This window comes from Pinus tabuliformis, chromosome 9, assembly GCF_031772625.1.
Source record: "Pinus tabuliformis cultivar Carrire ecotype Pingquan chromosome 9, CPIR1, whole genome shotgun sequence".
Lineage (NCBI taxonomy): Eukaryota > Viridiplantae > Streptophyta > Pinopsida > Pinales > Pinaceae > Pinus > Pinus tabuliformis.
This window is the reverse complement of record NC_142307.1, coordinates 1,455,688-1,474,967: the sequence shown is the minus strand read 5'-3', so window position 1 is coordinate 1,474,967 and position 19,280 is coordinate 1,455,688. Positions and strand designations below refer to the sequence as shown.

At 39.8% G+C, this 19,280-nt stretch overlaps 1 protein-coding gene across 3 annotated transcripts in view; it reads left to right on the top strand.

Annotated features, from left to right (window-relative positions):
* The window catches only part of LOC149146812 (putative pre-mRNA-splicing factor ATP-dependent RNA helicase DEAH4), a 448,775-nt gene that overhangs the window by 372,971 nt on the left and 56,524 nt on the right, over positions 1-19,280 (top strand). For all 3 annotated transcript variants that reach the window (XM_089438928.1, XM_089438927.1, XM_089438929.1), the window contains one exon: positions 3,365-3,434. In XM_089438928.1, coding sequence (XP_089295054.1) covers positions 3,365-3,434 — 70 coding nt within the window. The remainder of the gene's footprint in view (positions 1-3,364; positions 3,435-19,280) is intronic.

Genomic DNA, 19,280 nt, shown 5'->3' with positions numbered 1-19,280 from the left:
AGGGTCTGTATTAAGTGGGTTCATCCCTTTGAGATGTAAATTGTAAAAATCGTGATGAAATGTGTCTTGAGGGTTGAAAAATGTTGTAAATCCCCTCATGAGTCCTAAGTCCTAGGTCCTAGGTAATATTTCCAACGGCTTAGTTCGAATGATCCATTTAAGAAAATAAATGAAATACTAAAATAATAAAATAAATAAAAATTAAAAAAAAAAAAAAAATAATAATTAACAAAAAGTTCATAAAATAAAGCAAAAACCCTAAACAATAAAATAATAATATTTTTGTGAATGCATGCAAAATATCTTTTTTTAATAAAATCGACGGATGAGATTAAGAGATGTCTTAACCCTCATCGACGGTCGAGATCGCTTCAACATGGATCACTCAAAACTAGCCGTTGGGATCATTTCCTTTATATAGGGTCTTAGGGGGTCATTTTACAGGTTTATCTGATCTGTGAGTCTATACTGAAAAAGCTCTCTTGTAATCTGATTTTCTGGTTAATAAAAAAGACTTTGGGGTTCAAATCTGGCTGGTGTTACTCTCTGGAATTGCTGTGAGATGTTTATTTTTCTGCATATTTCAGTTTTCAGCCGTTAAAAATAGCTTGTTTTCAGAGTATTGTGAGTACAGGTATCTTGCTCACTTGCTAGGGTTTGAATGTTGTAGGGTTTCTGGAAAAATGGCAGGTATCTCCATTATTTCCTGAAATCTAGCAGCATTTCTTGCCCTCTTTACTGATGATTGCTTGAGGTGTGCAGGAAATCTTTAGGTGAAGGATATTTGTGGGCGTTTGGGGAAGTTCTGGGCTGAACCAGCCGACTCCCGCAGGCTTTTCTGTGCAGAGCCCAGCTGATTGTGCCCTGGGTTAATCTTTTAAATTTTATTTCGTGTTTTACATTGAGAGATTTTCTTTATGTCCACAGTAAAGTTCAAATTTCTGATATATAGAAAATATTACTGCAATTATTGTTAAATCTGGCTGTCCAGAGCTATAATTTTTTGTGATTTTGGGCAAATTTTCAAGGGTTTACTGCAAAATTTTGTGTATATCTGCCAGTGTTCTTTTCCTGCAGGATTACTAAGACAAAATCGAGAAAAGGGTTTTCATCTAGTACTGTGTTGATTGTCTGCCCATCTGCTGGGCTGGCTGTTGAGGGATTGAATTCCACAAACTGTGCACTGAAAAGAACACAGTCCAGTTAAAGGATTTTCAACCAAGCTTCGGAGGAAACGCTGCCCCACGTCATACTCCTCAGAAATAAACGTTAAATTTCTCTCTTCGCTGTTCAAGTTTTCCACCCGCAATTGCCTGGGGATCGGACATTCCATGCAGATCAGGTGCCTCATACGTTTGGCGTGACAAATTCTCTGTGGGATAAGTGCTACATACAGGCATCAGGTAAGTCTACAAATCTCCAACAGGTTGATTTACGATTACGATTGTGATTTTAGTGCGCAGGGTTTGATTTATGCGTGGAGCTGTTTTTCACATCCTTTTTATTTTCTCAGAATAAAAACAAAAAATCGTGACATAGCTGACCCGCATACGCTGATTTGTGACTGCGTCGTTTTTCCTTGTGGTTTAATCTGCGGTTTCCTCTTGAGGCGTTTTTCATTTAAGTTTTAGTGCCCAAGTCTGAATACATTCCGCCGTCGTGATTTTCATTTACTGGTTTACGCATTGAGCCATCACGTGAAAACCTCATGATCACTCTCGCTTTCGATTTCTGGTCCGATTTTCATTCACCCTCATGCACTGCGTTATGAAATCTCACGTTCTGCTGTTGTAGTGATCACGTTTTTCCCTCATTCGCCGTCACATCTTGCTGGGAACGTATTAGCGTGTGTCTTTTCCAGCCCGAAAGCCCTCGTTTCGCCTCTGAACCCTGTCACGAAAATCTGCTGCGTTGTTTGTCGTTCTGGTCTGCGGCTGCCGTTTTCCTTTTAATTTTTTTTTATGGTGCCCATTTCTTCAGGATACATCCGAAAATCGTTTGCGTTTTTTTGATTTTGAGCCTCATGCATTTGTCATTTTGCATAGCCGTAGCTTAGGGTTTAGATTTTTTTTTTTTTTTTAAATGCGTTTTAGTTTTAATGTTTTGGAATTTACGTAGTTTCCTTTTTAAATAGATTTTTTTTAGCTTTTATATAGTTTTGATTTTATAATTTAGATAGATTTTATGTTAGAACGTTAATTCCATTAAGTTGTCTTTTTTTTTTTTTAAAATAATTTTAATACTTAGTCTTTAATCTTTGTTTTAGTTTTTAGATTTTAAATAAATCATTTTGTTTTTTTTTTTATATATATTTTTATTTTATTAAAGAAAAAACAAAAAAAAAAAAAATTTGAAAAAGCATAAATTTCTTGTGGAAAATTACTTTTACCAGCTTCAGTTGTTTACCATGTTATATCTTTCATGCTGAGATCTAAAATTTTTAGAGGCGGAATACGAAATTGATATCCGGTTAAATTCGCTGTTGTTTAAATCAATTTATTCCTCTTAGTTTGCTGGATATCATTATTTGAAGAGCTTTGTGGTTTTACTGGATATTTAAAGCATTGTTCTCTTTATTTGATGATAAATGATTGTTGTTTGTGGTTCATGTTCTTGTATCGTCTAGCAAGTAATCATTTAAGCACTAATCTCATAAGGCACTGGTCCACCAAATAAATAAAATCATTTTAGTGCATCTCGTCTCCCAGCCAAACTGTTTGGCAGTTGGCCTCCATCACCTCATAGGGTCTACCCCCCTTAGCCGTGGGAGACAGGCTTAAACGGAGAGACCGGGGATCAGAGTGACAGCCCCCGGTCTGAGCGTTGTTGTGCCAATCCACGCGACAACAGTGCTACTAGGGAGTGTCTTTATTGATGAAGTGAGTATGTCCCCCTCTCCTCACCTTTTTATTTATAAACAGCTATACAAGGCAAAATTGAGCAAAATCAAATATTCCAACTACCCATGGCTAATTAGGAATATTACAGACCTTGTACTCTTACTTTATGTTTTCATGGGCTTGCATAGTGAGCTCCCTCAGGGGACTATTTTTAATCCCCTTTTGTACTTCAATTCATTTGTGCATTGGTGGAGCCTTGTGGTTCCCCTTATTGAGTGCTTCTGTTGGTCATTTTCTCTGGCTGATGCACTTTAGTTCATTACCTATTTAAATCATTCATGGGTGTTAATATGACTTGAATTTCAATTTCTCATTTTTAAAGGCAACATGGCTGCATCTTTTTACCAGAGTATGCATGATAAAAGTTTTGTTTATATTTACTGTCTACAATGTTTATTAGATAAATTATATGCTTTTGTCAAAATTTTGATGAATCACAACAATTGAATTCTTTATCTTTGTAGGTGAGATCTATGATGTTTTCCAAAGATGTGAGGCAGCAACTCTCAGCCATAATGCATAAAATAACAAACGGTATCGATTCGAGTCTTAGCCATAATAATTGCAGTTTACTTATGAAGAAGATCTATATGTAAGTAAATAGTAATACTGGAATTGAATTGAAGTCCACCTTATTTGGTTTTTACTTTGATAGCAATTAGAAGGTTTGACTGTGTTTTTTCTTTTATGAATTGATCTGTCATAATGGAATTTTATGGGTTAGAAGTCTCCACTTTAAGAGAATAAATAGTTGTGTGACAATCATGAATATCTAGCATTTGTCTATAATGAATTCAGACAAACATATTCATCTTTTTGTGGTGTGGATATCTGCTCGAGAAAATGGTTGTTGTCTCCTTTTTATGGGGATTTATTTATGAATAAAATGACATTTCACTGCAAAGTGGATTTCTTTTTTGGATTTGAATTGTTCTATAAAGCGGTCATTCCTTTTTTTCTAGCATGTTGGCATGCTTTGATAAATTGATACATTCTGACCTTTTTGGAATGAAAGGCACGTGGATCCAGCGAGAAAAGTTTTGAACCTACAATGGCATTAAGGGCATCTACTCAATCACAATCTTCTAGAACGTGTTTCCTAAATATATCAATATGTTTAGTTGTCATCCCAGGTATTGAGATGTTTATCTGTGTAGCTGCAGAGCAAGTGTACCATTCTTCAGTTCATGACAAAGTGTCCATCTTTTTTCTGATGGAAGGTTGTACTTCCGTTCACTTTGCATCTGTCATTGTCCATAGATAGTCTAATATCTGCATAATCCAATAACTGCTCAAACATCTATAATCTGTCATAAATAAGAGGAAACTCAAAAAGTAGCCATACGTGAGTGAAGAAGAGATTTCTTGCATGATGTAAAATTACCATCTTACTAAAACTATCCACAATGATTAGCACAGTCACTTCCTTGGCTAGTATTTGGCAATCCTTCTAGGTTATTCATTCAATCTCAAGGCTTTCAAGGATAGAAAGCGAAGTGTACAATCCCAGCTTCTGTTTTGCTGGTTTTTAATACTCATAACTCCACCATCTACAAATTTTCGGCATTGGCTTTCTGATGTATCCTGGGCATGGTGTTCCCATTTAAATAACTTCCATATGTACCAACCTGCAAGTTAACTGTCACATAGAGATTGTGTTAACCATTCACTAAAAATATCACAAGCATTCACACGAATTAGAATCAAGTTCAAAGGTATTGGAGCAATGTCACTACTTATTAATGTAAATTTTCAAGAGTACATAATTTACATTTTCTTTGGGCTTCTGAACTCTCGCAGATGACATATCCTGGTCTATAATCTGACTTTCACGTTTGTCCCTACAGTCCAATCTAACTATTTATTGTTCGTACTTTTCATTTTCCAACTCGTCTACCTGCATGGCTCTTTGGCTTCCTTTCTTCCTTGCTAGATCGTGTTTGTCAGTTTGATTTCCTCTGTCTTGTGTTCATCTCTTTAGCTTCCCATCCATGTAGTCATGCCTGCACTGTTGAAAATTGTAGCCATGGTAGACATTTCCTTTGATGAAAAATAAAAGAGAAAAAAAAAAAAATTGCAAATTTGAATTTATTATTTCCCTCCAGATAATAAATTTAAGTCGGCCTCCTTTTGTATTGGTCGGCTGGGTCCTAAGAGGCACCTAATTGACCCCCCCTTGGAAGTGTATATAAAGGAGAGGCCTCCTCCTCCATTTGATCATCGAACTTGTGTTGTGTATCTCTGATCTAGCGAAGGAGGCAGAAGAATAGAGGAACGGATTTCAAAGGGAACGGTTTCTATTGCTCTTGGTTACTCGTTTGGTTATTCTCTTGATTTTGCTTCTGATGTATTGATGTACATTGAATTCTCTCTCTCACATATAAGGACGAATTTCTGGGTTTTCCCGTTGTGGGTTTTGCCATGGCTTCCGGCCTAATTTTTTTGTCTCTTGTCTCATGGTTTCTTGTTTATTTCTTTTGTTTCTACTGCAATTTACTACCGCTCTTTCCTGCTTATGAATGAATTTTCTTATTACTGCTTAATGATAATAATGGTAATGCTAATAATGATTGTGTTATCTGTATAAGAGAATTGTTCTAGCATGGCCCTTGAAAAATTAACATGGTATCAGAGATGGGGTGGCACTAAAGAGCAGTTTGAAAGAACTAGGGGTTATTAATTTTTAGGGCTAGATTGTTCTCTATTGTAGGTAATTGCGATTTTAAACTCTTTCAACATTTTTATATTACATTCATCCCATAATATCAGATCATCATTACCAACTATGTAGAGAGAACAATAACATCAGCAATGCATTGAAACAGTAAACAACAAAAAAAAAGCATACACAATAGAGACACCAGGATTTGGGCCAGAGACCAAGGCAAAACTCCACTAGGGGGTGTTGAAAAATGTGTAACTAGGTTTGGTCTTCATTAGTATGAATTGTATTCGTGTATATATAAAATGAAAAAGAAGTTATTATTATTATTGAAGCATGGGTTTCATGCTCAAGATCTTTTATTTTATAGGTCAAGCACCCATTGAGTGCTTCTAGGGTTTGTCCTAGGTATAAGAGTCTTTGTCATATATGGAAGACCCTATGGACACATTGTAAATTGTAAAAGAAAATTTATTTTGTCTTGAAAATGTCAAATTACGTCCTGTTGAAGAAAGTGTAACTAGGATTGGTCTTCATAATGACACAAGCCAATACAAATGATGTAAATTGTAGCAAAATATTTTGTAAATTTGAATCATGGGATTCATGATAAAAAATGTATTTGTCTTTGTAGCTCTCATTATGAGCTCTAGGTAATAGGTTGTGTCATTAATGTTTACACTTGAAATGTACAAGTATGACTCCAAGATCAAGGGTAGAATCATGTGGGGAAAACTCCTTCAAAGGCAAGATCAAAATAGCTGCTAAATGATCCTTCCAAACGAATGCAAAAGAAATAATATATTTTCGACATATATATTATATTTATAATAGATGATCATGTCAGCTTCAAGTCAGCTAAGGAACAGGTCATGTCGGCTTGATAAGAAGGCCTTATACACTATAAATAGGCCTCCCCTCATTCCAATTCGGACACACAACTTGACTTGGGTTCATCTCCTATATCACGAAGTTTATTGGGTCTCATTCCAAGCGAAGGAGTCTGTCCAATAGAGCGAGGAAATGCAGCCACAGTAGAAATCTGTTCATGACCTCAGAGAAGCCCTTCCATAGCTGCAGAAGTCTGCCACACGTGCAAAGTTAGGGAATGGTTCAATCTGCCCTCATCACCAAAGAAACATTTCGGTTTTGGGTTTATTTTGAAGACAGATTTATGCGAGGAAGTCTGGCTGGTAGAGCGAAGGGTTAGGAGGGCTAGAAGAATGTTGATTTGGGGTAGCATCGGATGTGCTTTAGCCACGAAATTTGGTGGAGAGGTTGGGGCACATGAGATCTCCAATACCCAGAAAGGGTTTGGGCAGATTCTAAATAGTTTAGGAGACATTAAAATAATTAATATTTTCAATGGAGTCCGGGAAAATAAATATTAATGTGTATTAATATGAATCTGTGTTAAAGTGGTCCAAAAGACATGGATCAAGCTAGATCTAATCTTAGCCGTTGATTAGGGACTTAATCTCGGCCGTTGATATGTCGATAGGAAAAGTATAAGAGGAGGCTTAAGGGTCACTTAGAGAATACACCAGAGTGATTAATCATTCTATTCTCTAGAGCGTGGTTTGCTAAGAGAGATAGAATTAGTGATCGGGAGATGTAGCTGAGGGTCATTTGAGTACAGAGAGACAGAGAGGCATAGATAGTGCCGGGAGAGCAGCGCAGTAGTCAAGGAAAGTGTCGCAGAGCCAACCAAGGCTCATGCAGGGCCATGCAGAGGCAGTTGGGAGCTGCGCAAAGCCTCAGAGAGCCCAGCATTACTAATGTAGAGGGCATCCCAGGGCTGACGTAGACCCATCCGGGGTGACGCAGGGCCAGCGTGGGACAAAGAGGGGCTGACGCAGTCCAGAGAGAGGCTGACGCTGGGGTTTCTGGGGTAGATTTGTGCTGAGTAGCTGCCGAAAGGATTATCTGGGGTTTCAACCATGAGATTTGTCAGAAACTGAGAGGTATTACTGCCAAGGAAATTCTTTGTTGGGTAGGCCAGTTTCGGCACCCAGCTTGTACTTTGATATTGCTTAATAAGAAAACCCTTAGATAGTTGCATCGATTTTCACACATTGGGTTTTTCCGGGGACATTAGTCCAAAAATAACGGTGTCATGTGGTGTGTTTGTTTATGTTTCTTTTAGTTGCTGATCTGTAATATGTTGAGCATGCACTAGTGTTTATTTTCAATATTTACGTTGTAAATAACTTGTTAAGGAAAATGACAAGTAGGTAGGAATAAATCAGATAAAGTCCATGGAGGGTTTCTAAGTAAACTTAGAAACTTCAACATGGTATCAGAGCGTGATTACAAATCACAGGAGGACTAAAGGACATCAGCCGAGCAGAGCAATAACAACAAAAAACAACTGTCTCGAAGTGACAAAAGTTGTTTTTAGCAGAGCAACAACAAGGAAGGGTGACGCAGTGCCTGTGTCATCAAGGGTGAGCCGGGAAGAGGCAGCGCAGAGGCTAAGGAAGGCAAAAGAAGCCTCACGCAAAGCGACACAGTAGCTGGGAGGGCTGATGCAGTTGGTTGTGGAGGCCGGGTTGCTGGTGCCGGGATTGCGTAGAGCCTAGAAGCTCTCACCTTTAGGTTGTTGGGGTTTAGAAGGCTGCGGGAATATTGTAGAGTGGAGTTGGTGAGGTACTGCAGTCAGAACAGTACTTGACAGAGCAAGGCCAGAGGAGTTGCTACCAAGGGTTTCTAGCCGAGGAACCCAGATCAGTGGTTCGATTGCACAAGACGATCAGCGTAGGGGGCATCTCGATAGCGGCAGAAGGATTTCCGGGAGGGAAATTAGGACTCAAAGGGAGTCCAGAAGAGAACTTCTAGATGGGAAGTAGAGACTCAGAGGAGTCGAACAAAGAACTTCCAAGAGGGAAGTAAAGGAGCATCATGGCACTACACGGAGTAAGAGACTAGGATAGACTGGACGGAGCATCGAACTTCGCAGTCTGGAAGGCTAGAATCTTATTTGTACTTGACAGGAATCGTGTCAAGAACCTTGCCTTGAAGGTAATAGCTATCCCAGTCGAGCCCAATGATAATGACAGCTATGAGGACGCGATGGCGAGGGCTAAGAGCATTATCCTTGACGGGGTCAAGGATCATGTAGTACCACACATAGCCGAGAAGGAAACAACATTTGAGATGTGGAAGGCTCTCAAGAAGTTGTACCAGCATACTTCTGTGCAGAGAAGAATCTGCCTGAAAATCAGTTGAGTTCGTATCAGATGAAGAAGGGAGAACTGATTAACACCTTCCTCGGAGGACTGAATGAGATCCGAGATCAGTTGACTGCTATAAGGGTGACACCGGATCAAGAGCTGATGGTGAGGACAACCCTGAATGCTGTCTCAGAAGATTGGGAGGTATTTGTCCAAAGCATACTGGGCAGAGGGACTCTCCCACCTTAGGACGAGATGTGGGCAGCTCTTCGCCAGGAAGAGATCAGACGGCAATCGAAGACAGGTAGCAGCAGCAAGGGGATCAAAGTCAAGTAGGAGGAGGAAGATGTGGCCCTAACATCTGAGGGAAAGCAGGAGAAGCGAAAGAAGAAAGATCTCTCCAAGATCAAGTGCTTCCACTGTGGGGAGCTGGGTCATTATGTGACCCAGTGTCCAAGGAAGAAGAGTAAGGGAGAGTCTTCCGAGACTAAGGCAACGCCAACACAGGCAAAGAAGGAAGTTTTGACAGACGATCACTGTGCCATGAGTGCACACGCACCACTTGAGCGGAAGTGGGGAGACATTGAGCTGTAGTCAGGTGGACTATAGGCGATGAGGGGTAGGATCCTCGAGGTACCCAGCCTCTTAGATTAGACCTTACTATGGGAGCCCTGACGAGGAGTAGCAGGATTCGCTGATGTGAGTAGAGACAAATGCGGATAGAGCGGCAGAGAGAGCTACAGTGCAGGAGTCCCGAGACAACGCGAGGCTAGCAGGCTGCAACAGTGCGAGAGGCACAGGAGTGTTGCACCAGTGCAGGATGGCACAGAGAGGTGTGCAATGGTGCGAGATTCAGGAAGTTGTTGCAACAGTGCAGAGGTCAGAGAGCGAGCACTTGTTAGCGACAGAGGGAGCTTCAGCATCAATGGGTGTCTCTAGCTCAACAGGGAGGTCAGATTGGGAGATTAGTTACCTCTCAGTACCTGAGTTGCAGATTGTAGTGCAGCAGTGGGCAGCACGATGCAGCATGATGAGAGGAGGTGTAGTGCGGATGCAGTGCTGGGAGAAAGGACCAGTAGCAACACGGATGCAGAGGGAGCTGTCATATAGATGCAGCAGTGGCAGTGGCAGAACCATGGGCAACAGTACAGGATACAACAGTGCAGAGGATGGTGGACAACAGGCCTAGCATCAGCACAGGTACCGATGTTGGATGATCAGAGTAATACTCAGTGAGGAGTATTGCTAGAGCACAATCCTCGCTAAGAGGGAGTGTTGATTTGGGGTAGCATCGGATGTGCTCTAGCCACGAAATTTGGTGGAGAGGTTGGGGCACATGAGATCTCCAATACCCATAAAGGGTTTGGGCAGATTCTAAACAATTCAGGAGATATTAAAATAATTAATATTTTTAATGGAGTCCCTAAGTCTAAACTTAGGGAAAATAAAATATTAATGTGTATTAGTATGAAACTGTGTTAGAATGGTCCAAAAGACATGGATCAATCCAGATCTAATCTTAGCCGTTGATTAGGGACTTAATCTCGACTGTTGATATGTCAACAGGAAAAGTATAAGAGGAGGCTTGAGGGTCACTTGGAGAATACACCAGAGTGATCAGTCATTCTATTCTCTAGAGCTGGGTTTGCTAAGAGAAATAGAATTAGTGATCGGGAGATGCAGCGGAGGGGCATTTGAGTACAGAGAGACAAAGAGGCAGAGATAGTGTCGGGAGAGCAGTGCAGTAGCCAAGAAAAGTGACGCAGAGCCAGCCAAGTCTCACGCAAGGCCATGCAGAGGCAGTCGGGAGCTGCATAGAGCCTCAGAGAGCCTAGCGTTGCTGATGTAGAGGGCTAGAGGGCTGACGTAGGGCATCCTAGGGCTGACGCAGACCCATCCCGCGTGACGCAGGGCCAATGTGGGACAAAGAGGGGCTGACGCAGTCCAGAGAGAGGTTGACGCTGGGGTTTCTGGGGCAAATTTGTGCTGTGTAGCTACTGAAAGGATTATCTAGGGTTTCAGCTAGGAGATTTGTTAGAAACTAAGAGGTATTACTGCTAAGGAAATCCTCTATTGGGTAGGCCAGTTTTGACACCCAGATTGTACTCTGATATTGCTTAATAAGAAAACCCTCAAATAGCTGCACCGGTTTTCCGACATTGGGTTTTTCCGGGGACATTAGTCCAAAAATAATGGTGTCATATGGTGTGTTTGTTTCTGTTTCTTTTAGTTGCTGATCTGTAATATGTTGAGCATGCACTAGTGTTTATTTTCAGTATTTACATTGTAAATAACTTGTTAAGGAAAATAACAAGTAGGTAGGAATAAACCAGATAAAGTGCATGGAGGGTTTCTAACTAAGTAAACTTAGAAACTTCAACAAAGAGCCCAAACCCTCCACACGTGCGGAGAATCTGATCCTTGGTAGGGTTGTGAGACAGTCCTAGAATAATTCTGTAATAAGGGTTGATTCCAGATCCAAAAAGGTTCGGATATTGGGCTAGGAAGGAGCCACTATCATAGCAAAGTAAGAGAAGGATTATAAGAGCAAACTGTTCACTTACACGTGGAGAACCTACAGTAGCTTCAGGACTGCAGTAAGGGTTTGTAGACAATCAATTGAAGGGATCAGATCACCCTTGTTGAATGCATGTATTGAAGTGATCTTCTTGGCCAATGAACTACCTTAAGAAAGAGAAGTTTGGAAGAAGGAGAGGAAGGGAGAAGGAAGCAAAATCCTTCATGGTTGGTAGCAGTTCAGATCCATGTTGCAGCAGTAAGAAGAGATTCTAGCCTTGATCTTGGAGTCACTTGATTTCAAGGGTCTTTGTATTGATCTTGGAAATTTTTTCAAGAGAAGAAACTATAAGAAGAATTACCGTGGGTTTTCCTCTCATGTTTGGAGAGGTTTTTCCCTGGCTGCTGCCTATATCTTGTGTTGTTGTTCTTTTGTTTATTATGCATGGTAGCTGGTTGATGAAGTTAATAATCTCTAACATTGAAAATATTTTGTTTTTATTGTCTAAAGAATAAAATTAGTTCACAAGCAGTCATCAAGATAGAGAAGTCGTTAACTAATCAAGCCCTTAGATTTCTCAAAATGGTATCAGAGGGGGGGGTAGCAGATCAAGAAAGCGCTGATATAGAACATTCAGGAAGAGGCAAGGCAACTGAAATTGAAGGAAAAACAAGATTTAAAATTCAGATCCACATTCTGAAACTCCAAGATCTATCAAAGTGAGGGATCTATAAGAGGAAAGAATCCTCTTACTTCAGTTGAACAACAGATCCTCAAGGATAAGGCAAGCATATCTCAGGTTTCCTAACAGTTAAGGGTAGTCAAGCTTCCTCAAGCTCCTTCAAGGTAGCCATCTAAAGTCAAGCTTCAAGGATCATTACATCAAGTATCTTATTATTTTGAGCAAATCTAATCTTAAAAAGGATGTCTTCTTGCAAGGAAAGCAATAAGTTAGTTGGAGTTGCCAAATTCCTTGCTTGGAAGAATAGGACTAATATCACTTTGAAAGAACAAGAAGTTATTGATTATGTACAAAAGAAAATTGCTGCTCCTTCTGATAGTAAAGAACTAGCTAAGAATAACAAGAACAAAGTGAGAGCTCAAAAGATTCTCATAGAATCTATCAAGGACTCTCCGTCAGCACCACAGGAGAAGGGATCTCTCTGAGGAATGAGTTATACAAAATGAAGATCAACAAAGAAGAAGGTATAACCTCATATTTCATGAGGGTCTCTGAAATAAGAGATCAGTTGCAAGAATGAGGAGAAATCATGTCTGATCAAGAGATGACTATGATAGTGCTGAATGCATTACCTGAGGAGTGGGCAAACTTTATAGCAAGCATATGGGCCAAGAAGGAGGCATCCTCACTCAATGATCTATGGGCAATATGCAAAGTAGAAGAAGCACGATTAAAGGCCAAGGAAGATATTGCAGTTGGATCCAAATAGCAAGAATTTGCTGCCAGGTTCAAAAGAAAAGGGAAATTCGGAAAGTTTGAAAGATCTGGTTAGCAATAACATCCCAAGAAAGACATGTCAAAGATTCAATGCTTTGAATGCCATGAATATGGACACTACCGAAGAGATTGTCCCAAGCAAAAGAAGATTGGCAAGAGGAAACATGAATTAGCTCATGTTGCTCAGGAAACTAAAGAAAATGAGAAGAAGTCAAAGAAGGAGGAACCCAAGGATCTTTACTATGATTAAAAGATCACCTTTTGATTTTTCTTTCGTAGGTCTTAGTTAGTGTAACATTTAATGATATGATGTGAACTTTACTATGTAAAGATTTTGGTTTGATGGAATAACTAGTATTGTGAAATTTCCATGGATAAACTCTTGGTGGATGAGGACATGTTGAATCCTCTGGAACTATTGCTAATGATTATGTTTAATGTATATTGTATTTCTTGATATATGAATTCTAGGTAGCAATAAGATTGCTATGTATAGTAAAATGCTAAGATGAGAACAATTCGATTCTCCGAATCTTTGAAGGATTTTACAAGCAAATATTCTATGTAGAGAATCCAGGTCAAGGTAATGGCACCAAGAGAATCTGTAAGGATACAACCAACCACAGTGTAGGTCAAAAAATTCCTCAAAAGGATGAGTGCAAGAATCTGAGGTATGTAGTTGTATTTATATTTGATATGATGATGACATGTTGTGTGGTTGCAGACTAAATCAGGCATGGTCAAAAGGAAAGGATCTCCCCCTTCGAAAGAAGCAAAGAGACAGAAGTCAATCTAGATGAAATCAACATAATATGTCCTCATATGGATTATGAGGTAGTTGTCTACAATTGAGGAACACTAATTGTAAGCTCCTGGGAATGAAATATGTGAGGAGATCGTTTGATATGCAACCATGATGAAGACAATCAACATCCAAAGGATCAAGAAGACTTGACCAGGAAATCTCCCAGAAAGATGTGAAAGACTCTAATAGAAATCTGAAAGAATGAATACCCCTTGACAAACATATATCATTGGGAGATATGTCAACATGTATGCAGGATGATTGATGCCTACAAGAAGATGTCACTGAAAGAAGGCCATCACCTAAAAGGTAATATATGATTTGGTTTTTGATTTCTAACCTTTGATAAGTCTAGGTATGTATGCAGGGCCATGGAGTTGTGAATGATATCACTACTGTGTACGTCGTGATCTAGAGAAATCACCACTGAGAGGAGATGGAGCTAGGTGGCCCTATGAAGAAATACCCAGATGCAGTTCCAAGGAAGATACTTTACATGAAAGAAGGAATGACATGATGAAGGAAAGTGATGGATGGTTGGACCCTACATATGAAGAAATTGATGACATCAAGGTTCTGGATCATCAGGCAAATAGAAGACCCTATAAAGTACTGATGATAGAGTCCTTGTTTAAGAGGGAGCTCTGGAAGGTTCTTATGAGTAAAGGAACTTGAGTAAGTTTCTGAATAAAGAGAAACTCAGAACTAATCCCTAGGTTAGGGGGAGAGTTAGACACGACATTCTTGCCTTCAGATTGGAAGAAAGAATGGAGGATTGTGTAATCATCTGGCATCCGACACTCTTTGAGGATGTGGTAGGGCATCCAAGACAAGAGTGGGCAAGAGGACCGATATTCTTGAGGGCTGGGAACCCAAGATGAAAATAGTCCTAGTAGGGCATACTCAGAGAACACCCGGGTGGTTATGACCCTAAGAGATACAATGATGATGCGAGTCTATCAGTCATTGGTCTCGCCAACATTGTGTGCTCTGATCTATGTGAGAGAAAGAGTTGTTAGTCAAGGTCTTGCTACATGGAAACAATGTTGGTTGAAATGATGTTATAACAGATGGATTGCAAATTCGATCTTCTTTTGAGAATTCTTCTGTGAACTTGAAAAATTGTCCAATGATCATTTATGTATGAATACCTCCCTAGTTAAGAGGGAGTGTTGAAGAAAGTGTAACTAGGTTCAGTCTTCATAATGACACAAGCCAATACAAATGATGTAAATTGTATCTAGCAAAGTATTTTGTAAATTTGAATCATGGGTTTCATGATAAAAAATGTATTTGTCTTTGTAGCTCTCATTATGAGCTCTAGGTAATAGGTTGTGTCATTAATGTTTACACTTGAAATGTACAAGTATGACTCCAAGATCAAGGGTAGAATCATGTGGCAAAAACTCCTTCAAAGGCAAGATCAAAAGAGCTACTAAATGATCCCTCCAAACGAATGCAAAAGAAATAATATATTTTCGGCATATATATTATATTTATAATAGATGATCATGTCGGCTTCAAGTCGGCTAAGGAACAGATCATAAGAAGGCCTTATACACTATAAATAGGTCTTCCCTCATTCCAATTCGGACACACAACTTGACTTGGGTTCATCTCCTATATCACGAAGTCTATTGGGTCTCATTCCAAGCAAAGAAGTCTGTCCAAGAGAGCGAGGAAACGCAGCCGCAGTAGAAGTCTCTTCATGACCACAGAGAAGCCCTTCCATAGCCGCAGAAGTCTGCCACACGTGCGAAGTTAGGGCATCGTTCAATCTGCCCTCATCACCAAGGAAACATTTCGGTTTTGGGTCTATTTTGAAGGCAGATTTATGCGAGGAAGTCTGGCTGGTAGAGCGAAGGGTTAGGAGGGCTAGAAGAGCCCAAACCCTCCACACGTGCAAAGAATCTGATTCTTGTTAGGGTTGTGACATAGTCCTAGAATAATTCTGTAATAAGGTTTGATTCTAGATCCAAAAAGGTTCAGATATTGGGCTAGGAGCCACTATCATGGCGAAGTAAGAGAAGGATTATAAGAGCAAATTGTTCACTTACACGTGGAGAACCTATAGTCGCTTCAGGACTGAAGTAAGGGTTTCTAGATAGTCAATTGAAGGGATCAGATCACCCTTGGCCAACGAACTACCTTAAGCAAGAGAAGTTTGCAAGAAGGAGAGGAAGGGAGAAGGGAGAAAAATCCTTGATGGTTGGTCGCAGTTCAGATCCATGTTGCTGTAGTAAGAAGAGATTCTAGCCTTGATCTTGGAGTCACTTGATTTCAAGGGTCTTTGTATTGATCTTGGAAATTTTGTGAAGAGAAGAAACTATAAGAATAATTACTGTGGATTTTCCTCTCAGGTTTGGAGAGGTTTTCCTTGGTTGCTACCTATATCTTATGTTGTTCTTTTGTTTATCATGCATGGTCGCTGGTTGATGAAGTTAATAATCTCTAACATTGAAAAGATTTTGTTTGTATTGTTTAAAGAATAAAATTACTTCACAAGTAGTCATCAAGACAGAGAAATCATTAATTAGTCAAGCCCTTAGATTTCTCAACACCTCCAAGTTCAAGTCGGCCTACATGAGCTGTCAAATTAGCCTAAGAGAAGAGACACGTCCACCCTTGAAGGAAGCCTATATATAAGAGGAACTCGTTCTCGATTTGGATCATTCACTCACTCATCTCTCATACGAAGAAAGAAGCAACAGAAGGACGAAGAAAGAAGTGCGAAGAAGAAGTCGAAGAGTTTTGGGTCTCTCTACTTTCTTCTTAGAATGCGAAGTTAGGGTTTCTGCGTTGGGGAAGTCTAGAAGTTCGATTTTGGAAGAATTAAGAGCTAGAAGGCAAGCGAAGGTCTCTTAGGTTTCCTACTTTCCCTAAGACTCAAATCAAGGAAAGCGAGGTCAAGGGAAGAGTAGCAAGAGGGAGATCGAAGTCTCCTAGTGAAGCAACAACAGTTGTTGGGGCAGAATTTCGGATTTACTGAGGAGGTTGAGGAAGACTTGATCTTGGAGGGTACTTGTCTGAGTCTAGGTCATGTTATTCATCAATTGAAAGATCTAAAAGATAAGAAGAGATTTTATGGGTTTTTCCCTCAGGAGGAGGGGTTTTGGCCCTGGCTTGGAGCCCACATACTATGTCATTGTTCTTATTGTTTTGGTAGCTGTTTGATGTTTTGCATATTGAACTAACAAAGATCAAAGCTAATAAGTAAAAAAGCTAACACAAGTAGTTATCAAGCAAGGATAATTAACATATATATTGCCCTACTGAATTCTCAACATGGTGTCAGAGCTTTGGTTATCTATGGGCATCATGAAGATCTCCTCTATAATCCAAAAGGTCATCAAAAGGATTGCAAGCGATCTCAAGAAAAACATCAAAGAGGTAAGGAGTCTCATATTCTCTTCAAAGAAGGAATCAATCGTAGTCTCATATTCTTTTCAACAAAGGAATCAATCGCAGAAAAAGATGAAGGAAACTTCTCTTCTCTCTCTGGAACATTTCAAGACGAAGACATTTGGGTAATTGATAGTGGTGCATCAAGGCACATGACTGGTCACTCTCACCAATTGAAGACCTTATCAAAAGGAAAATCCGCATACTTTGTGGAACTTGGAGACAACAAGAGCTATCATGTGAAAGGCATTGGATCATCATCCATAAAGCTAGAAGATGGAAGCAACATCCACCTCAACAACATTCTGTTTGTTCCAGGTTTGCACAAAAATCTACTTTCTATTTCAAGCTTAGAAGATAAAGGAGATAGAGTAGCATTCATTGATGGAAAAGTAGTTGTTTGGGCAAAAGACTCAAGCATAGAAAAAGCTAAAGTAATTGGTATCCGAGAAGGAAGACTCTACAGATTAATATCTCCTGTAAATCATGCCCTAGTTCACATTGAGATTAGTCCATGTGAACTTTGGCATAGAAGGTTTGGTCATCTACATTTCAAAATTCTTCCAACCCTAAATTCTATAGTAGATGGAATACCAAGTCTAAACGAGGATCATGAAGGTGTATGCAAAGGATGTGCATTAGGAAAAATACCAAGAAACCATTTGGAAGCAGTGATTCACGGTCGAAATAAATCTTGGATCTCATTCACTTGGATGTATGTGTCCCTATGACTCCAAAATCACTTGGAGGACATCTTTATTATGTCACATTCATAGATGATCACTCAAGAAACACCTGGGTTAACTTAATGAGATATGAATTTATTTGTGTTATGTGACAATTTGTCAAGGTCGGCTATCAACCAAATTACCCCCACTTGTCCTGCATGTTTTAGTATAAATATAGGTGGCCTTCAAGTCATTTTAGACACACCTTGTGATCTCTTCCTTTCCGCTGTTTTGGGTTTTAGTGGAAGGGGAAGTCCCCAAGAGGATACGTTGTCCTAAATGAGGGATGCCCTAACTACTGTTCTAATTGAGATCGATGCACAATCAATAAAGCATGCCCTTGACCATAACGTAGTCATGAAGGCTAGATACTATTGTTGTCATGGAGAGATCCTAACACTGTCATCTTAACATTGTCATGGAGGATAAACCTTAACACTGTTATGAAGGAGTCATATAAACCGCAAATGAAGATGACATCTAGTCCGCAATTAATGAGGGTTGCTATGCTGCCCTAGCCGCAGTCCTCAAGGGGAGATCTAATCCGCAGTAAGGGGAGATCCTTTCACGCTATATAAGGAAACACACGGTAGCTAGAGAAAGCTCCTAACCGCAACACTTATGGTGCACTAGGACGCTATCAGTAAGGGTTTTATATGCAGTTAACGGAGACTCCAAAACACAACATTTAAATGTGCACTAGGAATGCATGACAAAAGGATGCAAGGAGTTCTGTGCTTGTATCATTCTCGACATACCTGTAAATTAAAGTCGTAATCAAGATAATCCGCGGATGGATGGAGCAAAAACGAGGCACTGTATTAATATGAATTATGGGTTAGATTCATTCTTGACATAGTCACAATTTCTGTGATATTAATCTCAGCAGCTCTGTGTATAAAGCCTTATCTCACAGTAAAAGGATCTGCCTCCTTACAATATTAATATGTATATCAATGATAGTCTCGGTATATATATATATATGTGTGTGTGTGTGTGTGTGTATCTGTGCTCCTTCACGGTTTGTAAAGTCATTGTCCTTATCTCATTGTCCATCAATCGCAGTGCAATGAGAGGAAACAGTATTGCAATATGCAGCATGTAGAAGTGCAGCATAGTGTTGATGATTGCAACACAATGAAGTGCAACATAGTGTTGATGAGTGCAGCACAGTGAAGTGCAACATAGTGATGATGAGTGCAGCACAGTGAAGTGCAACATAGTGATGATGAGTGCAGCACAGTGAAGTGCAACATAGTGTTGATGATTGCAGCACAGTGATGTGGAGCATAGTGTTGATGAGTGCAACATAGTGTTGATGATTGCAGCATAGTGAAGTGTAACATAGTGATGATGAGTGCAGCGTAGTGAAGTGAAACATAGTGATGATGGATGTAGCATGGTGATGGAATCACCTTGGAGAATCAGTTGAAGAATGAGGTCTGATAAGTGTGCCTTCACTTGAGTTCAGATCTGCAGTCCTTGTCATCAAAACTATTGTGTCATCTTCATGGTGAAGGTCTTTGCTCTTATATTGTCAAGTCAAAGTGTTGACTTCTGATGTATATGTACTATCTCTCTCTTTGTTGAACTATTGAAGAATATAAGAAGAATTCATCAAGGGTTTCCCCGC